The 8,402-nt window shown below is 39.4% G+C and overlaps 1 protein-coding gene across 1 annotated transcript; it reads left to right on the forward strand.

Annotated features, from left to right (window-relative positions):
• Positions 1 to 2,640: 2,640 nt before the first annotated feature.
• On the forward strand, positions 2,641 to 4,902 carry LOC113660996 (axonemal dynein light intermediate polypeptide 1-like). Its single transcript, XM_027174874.2, has 6 exons — positions 2,641 to 2,877; positions 3,106 to 3,242; positions 3,325 to 3,494; positions 4,164 to 4,342; positions 4,435 to 4,599; positions 4,690 to 4,902. The coding sequence occupies exons 1-6, from the start codon at positions 2,791 to 2,793 to the stop codon at positions 4,723 to 4,725; spliced, it is 774 nt and encodes a 257-aa protein (XP_027030675.1). The 5' UTR covers positions 2,641 to 2,790; the 3' UTR covers positions 4,726 to 4,902.
• Positions 4,903 to 8,402: the final 3,500 nt, after the last annotated feature.

Raw genomic sequence — 8,402 nt, forward strand, 5'->3', positions numbered from 1 at the left:
ATGTATGAAAGGAGTATGACAGCAGTGAGATGTGCTGTAGGTCAGACAGAGGAGTTCACTGTGGAAGTCATTACTCTGTCTTTACATTTCAATGATAAGCTGCATTCTGTGCTACAGGAGCTGTTACAAATGATGCACAAGCAATCTTTCTGATGAAGATTCTAACGACACGTGTTGAGCGTCATGAGTTGCCATAGTAACCGTAAACGCAAAGGAACCAATTATGCATGTCCTAATCAGTGCGCTCGGTTTATTAATCAGTGCACTAGTATTCAGTGCGTACGGTTTATTAGTCAGTGCACTAGTATTCAGTGCGCACGGTTTATTAGTCAGTGCACTAGTATTCAGTGTGCACGGTTTATTACTCAGTGCACTAGTATTCAGTGCGCACGGTTTATTAGTCAGTGCACTAGTATTCAGTGCGCACGGTTTATTAGTCAGTGCACTAGTATTCAGTGCGCACGGTTTATTAGTCAGTGCACTAGTATTCAGTGCGCACGGTTTATTAGTCAGTGCACTAGTATTCAGTGCGCACGGTTTATTAGTCAGTGCACTAGTATTCAGTGCGCACGGTTTATTAATCAGTGCACTAGTATTCAGTGCGCACGGTTTATTAGTCAGTGCACTAGTATTCAGTGCGCACGGTTTATTAGTCAGTGCACTAGTATTCAGTGCGCACGGTTTATTAGTCAGTGCACTAGTATTCAGTGCGCACGGTTTATTAATCAGTGCACTAGTATTCAGTGCGCACGGTTTATTACTCAGTGCACTAGTATTCAGTGTGCACGGTTTATTAATCAGTGCACTAGTATTCAGTGCGCACGGTTTATTAGTCAGTGCTCTAGTGTGCAGTGCGCACGGTTTATTACTCAGTGCACTAGTATTCAGTGCGCACAGTTTATTAGTCAGTGCACTAGTATTCAGTGTGCACGGTTTATTAATCCGTGCACTAGTATTCAATTCAGTGCACCAGTATTCAGTGCGTACGGTTTATTAGTCAGTGCACTAGTATTCAGTGCGCACGGTTTATTAATCAGTGCACTAGTATTCAGTGTGCACGGTTTATTAGTCAGTGCACTAGTATTCAGTGCACACGGTTTATTAGTCAGTGCACTAATATTCAGTGTGCACGGTTTATTAGTCAGTGCACTAGTATTCAGTGCGCACGGTTTATTAGTCAGTGCACTAGTATTCAGTGTGCATGGTTTATTAGTCAGTGCACTAGTATTCAGTGTGCACGGTTTATTAGTCAGTGCATTAGTATTCAGTGTGCACGGTTTATTAATCAGTGCACTAGTATTCAATTCAGTGCACTAGTATTCAGTGCGCACGGTTTATTAGTCAGTGCACTAGTATTCAGTGCGCACGGTTTATTAGTCAGTGCACTGGTATTCAGTGTGCATGGTTTATTAGTCAGTGCACTAGTATTCAGTGTGCACGGTTTATTAGTCAGTGCACTAGTATTCAGTGCGCATGGTTTATTAGTCAGTGCACTAGTATTCAGTGCGAACGGTTTATTAATCAGTGCACTAGTATTCAGTGCGCATGGTTTATTAGTCAGTGCACTAGTATTCAGTGCGAACGGTTTATTAGTCATTGCACTAGTATTCAGTGCGCACGGTTTATTAATCAGTGCACTAGTATTCAATTCAGTGCACTAGTATTCAGTGTGCATGGTTTATTAGTCTGCACTAATATTCAGTGCGCACGGTTTATTAGTCAGTGCACTAGTATTCAGTGTGCATGGTTTATTAGTCAGTGCACTAGTATTCAGTGTGCATGGTTTATTAGTCTGCACTAGAATTCAGTATGCACGGTTTATTAATTAGTGCACTAGTATTCAATTCAGTGCACTAATATTCAGTGCACACGGTTTATTAATTAGTGAACTATTCAGTGCGCTCGGTTTATTAATCAGTGCACTATCAGTGCACACGGTTTATTAATCATTGCACTATCAGTGCACACGGTTTATTAATCAGTGCACTATCAGTGCGCTCGGTTTATCAATCAGTGCACTAGTATTCAGTGTGCACGGTTTATTAATCAGTGCACTATTATTCAGTGTGCACGGTTTATTAGTCAGTGCACTAGTATTCAGTGCGCTCGGTTTATCGGTTTATTAATCAGTGCACTAGTATTCAGTGCACCCGGTTTATTGATCAGTGCACTAGTATTCAGTGCACCCGGTTTATTAATCAGTGCACTAGTATTCAGTGTGCACGGTTTATTAATCAGTGCACTAGTATTCAGTGTGCACGGTTTATTAGTCAGTGCACTTGTATTCAGTGCACCCGGTTTATTAATCAGTGCACTAGTATTCAGTGCACCCGGTTTATTAATCAGTGCACTAGTATTCAGTGCACCCGGTTTATTAATCAGTGCACTAGTATTCAGTGTGCACGGTTTATTAATCAGTGCACTAGTATTCAGTGTGCACGGTTTATTTGTTGTTGTTTTTTATGTGCAATAACCTTACATTTATTTGTTACCACCTCAATCCTAGTACATTCCCACATCTCATTCTATTCTATTCCATTCTATCATCTAAAGCACAACTGTACTTTTTTGTATGCACAAGCATTCTAATTGATTCTGATTCTGATTCTGATTCTGGTTCCAACGACACGTGTTTAAACATCACTAGTTTCCATAGTGAGCATAAAACCGCAAAGTCGCAAGCTCTGCCAGACAGATAGAGAATTTAGCCGAAATAAAGCTATATCTTGGGACTTATTTTATTTTTAAAAGTTTAATCCAACTGTTCAATATAGTTATATATATAGCTGAATGAACATGCTTCCATCTGCCGAGTCTTTACTAAAGTATGAAAACGCAGAGCTGGTGAGCAAAACCACCGAGAAGACATCACCAAAGGTAACTGGCTAGTCCTAGCTTAACTAGCCTTGTTAGTTAAACATGACTAGAGATAAATATGCTAGTTATCTTTCCATCTCATCTACTAACACATGGGAGTTCTATTTAGTTGCTGTTGATGACTTTTAGATTTTTATGAATGAAGTAACAGTAGTCAGCAAACTTTTACCTGTCATTAGCCAACAATCTTCAAATGTAATTCTGAAAATCTGGCTATATCACTTTAAGGCTCAAACTCTGAAGGATGGTCCTCAGCAGCCTACCATCTCTGGTCCAGTTCTACCACAACCCAAAACCAAAAGCCCTTCATATGATGCCATTAAACAGCAAACAGAAGAGATTCTTAATGCCATCCTACCGCCAAGGTAAGGCCATCTCTCTTTCTATACATCCCTCTCGTCCCAATATGTAAGACATTAAGGGTGTTTATGTGTAAAATGTTTGCAGGGAATGGATGGAGAATAATCAGCTGTTTGTACAGCGGGTGTCCAGCACGCCATGTACACGGACAGATGTCATTCATCTGCAAGAGGAACTGGATCTCAAACTGCAGCAGAGACAGGCCAGAGATACGGGCATCTGCCCCGTCCGCAGAGAGCTCTACACACAGTGCTTTGGTTGGTTTGAGAAATGGCTTGTTAAATCAGGATTACATAATCAGCATTGTTGGTAAATTATTCGTACGAAACGGGAGACAGTACAGCTTCTTAAAGTTGGTGCACCCACATTATGGGGAAAAAAGCAACTTAGATTTAAAGGTGGGATGCACGATGTTTGAAAAATGCTTCAGAAAACTGAGTCGGGCCGACTAACAAAACAAACGTGTAGCCAATTAGCAGAAAGGGGTGTGTCTTGTCAATATGCGGCTGAGAGAGTGTTCATTGCGCATGTCTGACATTAGCCAAAAGCGATTGAAACATTGACATGGCAGATACCTCTGCCGTTACCTCTGTGTCAGGTTCGAGGTGTTGAACGTCGTCTTCCGTGTGAAACGGAGCTAAACCTTTCACGGTACAACACACAGTACTACAAAAACACATTTGACCTGTATTACCATAGTATTACTCATTGAGTTCATTTATTGATAAAAAATATCCCCTCAGCCAGCTGCCCCAGCAGGTTCCGCTATAATAGTGAGACCCATTTGGGTTAGAGGCATGTTTGTTTTGGTGATTTCAAATGTCAACATTGGCTTTCAAACATCGTGCACCTCACCTTTAAGTTAAAAGATTTAGTACAAAACATATCAGAACACATTCTAACATATTCCTTTGTTTTGTTCTTAGATGAACTAATCAGACAAATTACCATCAACTGTGCTGAGAGAGGAGTGTTGCTTTTACGAGTGAGAGATGAAATTCGCATGACAATCGATTCCTATCAGACTTTATACGAGAGCAGTGTGGCTTTCGGCATGAGGAAAGCTTTGCAGTCTGAGCAAGGGAAGTCTGACATGGAGAAGAAGGTAGTTGACACTATTCATCCCTGTTTCTGCAAATTTCATTAAAAAAAAAAAGTATCTGCATACATCTGTAAATGAAACTGTAACTTGGGCAGATTGCAGACTTGGAGAATGAGAAGAGCGAATTGGAAAGACAGGTGAACGAGCTGAAGGCAAAATGTGAGGCAATTGAGAGACAAGAAAGTGAACGGCGACAAGTCGAAGAGAAGAAGCACACAGAGGAGATCCAGTTCCTAAAGCGCACCAACCAGCAACTCAAGGTATGCTCTTTATAAGGCACTAATCACCTTTAAAACAAATGGCTGTGACATTTGACATGTAATAATTCTTCCTATTCTCTGTTTATTTAGACCCAATTGGATGCCATCATTGCCCCGAGGAAATAAAGGTGTCACGCTTGGGATTATTTATAAACAAAATCTTTCAATTTTATGATGTTTTTCCAAGTCCACTTTATTTAGGAATTCTCCTGTAATGGATATAAATATGGTGCACTGTAACCACACTGTTATGTGGTTCGATTGTATATACTGTAGAATAAAGTGTATTTGAGATGTTCTGATGATCTTTTGCATTTTTGGACTCCATGGGCACTTTTCTGTTCTTTTTTTTTTTGTTCTTAACGCTGTGTGTGTCATGTATGTAGCGGTCGCCGACGTCCTGTATCTTCTGTGCATGTTGGATCCTTCGTTTCTGTAGAGATTAAATGCAAAAGACAAGCGATAGAGGGAGAGAATATTTATGGTTATGACTTGTTTTAATGAAGACCAGAAACATTTTTCAATGAATTTGAGGTGTCTGGGTGTCTATCTAGATGTCTATATATGTCTATACTCATGAAAATCCCTGACAGCAGCGGGGTGCAGGGAGAACAATACATACCTCTTTAGATGTGAGTTTATTCTGCCGCACCGGCTCCTCGTTGTAAAAGCCTCTCTCTTCCTGTTGACTTGTACGGCTGCTAAAAAACAAAGGTAATGTGAGTGATGTGAATGTTAACAACTATGGAACTTCACACCTTACTCCAACATTACTTACACATTACTTGTACCAATATGGCTCAACAAAATTCAATTCAATTCAATTCAAGTTTATTTGTATAGCGCTTTTTACAATAGACATTGTCTCAAAGCAGCTTTACAGAACATAAACATAGAGCAGAAGGTAAACATAAGGAATAATAAAAGAAATAAAAATAATAAAAGAAAAAGAACAGAAAAAAATTCTAGATTATTATTAGATATAAATAGTTCACAATCTGTATGTATTTATCCCCCTATGAGCAAGTCTGAGGTGACTCAGGCAGGAGTGGCAAGGAAAAACTCTCTTAAATTGGTAAAGGAAGAAACCTTGAGAGGAACCAGACTCAAGGGGGAACCCATCCTCATATGGGTGACACTGGGGTGTGATTGTAATATACAGTCAAACAAATGTATTGGTGTAAGGATCATGGACTTCAGATCTCCTTAGTATCACAGAGTCTAACTGGAGATGTCTCAGGATTCTTAGAGTCTGCCTCGGCTCAGTGGACGTCCAAAGGCTTCGTCCCACAGAGGACGTTGGGAAACCTGCGAAATAATCTCTAGGAGTGTGCATGCTTTTTGTGGTTTGAATTACATCAGAGGTCACCTGTATGTTCTGTCAGCTACTTAGACTTTATACAGAAATTTACTCGATCCAAAATTCAGATATACCAAAAAGTTAAAAGAGCTTCAAAATAATTTCTATTATAAAAATACAACTTGTACAAAACTAAAACAGCTGACATTTATAGTTAACATACTCATATACAAAGATACGTGGTGCCTTCACTATTAAATTTAGTTCACCATTTGACTGTGGCTTCTTGATTTTCTGCTGGTCTGTGTTTGTTTCATCTGAAACAGAAACCTCCAAAAGGCCCTAAGGAATTATGTTGAAAATAAAAGCAGACAGCTTATTACTTACAGGCCACCCATCTTATTATTGTCATGGTCAGAGCTTCGAAGATTGATTCAGATCCCGAAACCCAGAAAAACAACAATGCAATGTCACAAAACATTATAAAATACATCATGATTCAATAAGTCCAGGGCTTCTGCCAGAGCTAACAGAAAATTGTGCCACGGTTTCTATACTCAGAAGTCAGTGTATGTATATTTGCACATGACCAATACACCAGTTTGGTACATGAGTGCTATATGCAATCTGTACTGCCCCATATATTGTACCCTAGTTATAAAGAATGAAAAGGTTTCCTTAAAAATAAAGCCATAACCAGAGTAAAGACAAGCAAGAACATTTTAATCTCAACATTTCAAGGAAACCAATCAGAAACCTGGTCTCTAATTCTCTCAAAACCGTTATTTAACCCTGTTTGTACAGTGAGAAGAAAAGTTTGTCAGTTTCCATATAGTTGAAGACAAGTATAGTCAGCTCCAAAACTATTGACACCCTTCATGAAATATGTATTGTGTTAACAGTGGATAGGGAACTAAAAATGCTCTCATCAGATGAACTGCTCTGTATTCTCCAGTCTTTGCCAGCGTTAAGGCAGTGCCGTGATGTTGGCAATGGGAGGGTTGTTCAATGTAACTCCTATAAAGAATTTATTCAATTAAAGGCTTGATTGATGTTGCTCATGTTTAACGTTAATTAAGCACAAATGCATTTTCACCCCATTAAACTATTTGTTCTGTTCTATTTTGGAGATAACTGTTTACGGTTATTCATTTCAGTAGTTTTTGCTCATGAGCTATTCCTATAGTTTGGATGCTCTGAGTTGAGCTGACATTGTGGTTATCAATACATCACTTAATCAAACCAAACACTGCAAGCAAGCACAAAATATTGTATTTGTTTTTGCTCACCTTTACTGGAATACGCCATGCTCTCTGGAACATGAGGGGTGATCCATAGTTATGTCAGCGATCTTCCTTTGCCTTTCAAGTAGATCCGCACTCTTGCCTGTGGATGTACATCATTTTTGAAGGGGTACAATCGCCACCTTCTTTTAGGAATTCTGACCTCAGGAGGTTTGTTATACTTAATGACCCTCTCTCTGTACGTGATGGTATCTTCCACCAGAGCGCCTGAAAATTCAAAGCTGGACTTCTCGTTCTCATCAGCAGGGGTCTCCTCATTGTTCTCTCTACCAGCAAAGTCATGCGTTTCATTTCCCCCTTTTTCCTGTACAACATACACAAAGTTGGCGTTACTTATTTAATAAGAGGATTCAGAAATATTAAAGTTATTACTGATAAATACAGCAATGAATTTAGTCCACACAGCATTCTGTATCTTAGTAGCAGATAAAAGGGGAAAGAGGACGATGATAAACGTCATGTCTTTGGGCAATTACACGTGTGCAATAAAAAAACAATAATTGTAGATGAAAAAAGCGAAGTTTCCCAAAACCTGGTAATTGAGTACGTCATATTCTGCTTTCCTTGTTCTAACACACCTACATTAACTCATGAAAGGCATTTAATTACCTTACCTCATGAGTCAGGTGTGCCATGAGCAGGGGAAACACTAAAAATGTTCAGGACAAGGTTTACTCCAGAACCTGTTCTGTATGCTATGTGAACACGTTACATTCCCTGTGAAAACAGCTTGGACTGATTGTCAAGATACGATTGGCTTCTTTTGCATTTTGCACGATTGGCATTTTGTATTTTGGCTTCTTTTCTCAATTTATGAATGCAGTGCAGCAGCTAACCACATGTGACTGTGGTTACAACTTGATGTATTGTGCAATGTATTGTTTAAGCCTATAAACACTAGTGCTGTGTGTGTGTCTCTCTCTTTTGCTAGTACATCCAAGGATACGGTACAGCTAATTCCAGTTTACCCTCCACAAGCACTGCTATTCCCCAGTCCTCAACAAGTGCCCCAAAGCAAACCCTATTTCAGCCCTAGTCCAATTGAATTGAATAACTACCCATCCCAGTCAATATTAGCTAGTTACCCAAAGTGTACACTCCCTTTTCATCTTAGACAGAAACTCATCTGCGGCCTCTAATCCTTTTTACTCATCTACTTAAAAATACATCAGGAATATTAACTTGTATTCCTAACTAAA

This window comes from Tachysurus fulvidraco, chromosome 4 (assembly GCF_022655615.1).
Source record: "Tachysurus fulvidraco isolate hzauxx_2018 chromosome 4, HZAU_PFXX_2.0, whole genome shotgun sequence".
In the NCBI taxonomy this organism is placed as follows: Eukaryota; Metazoa; Chordata; class Actinopteri; order Siluriformes; family Bagridae; genus Tachysurus; species Tachysurus fulvidraco.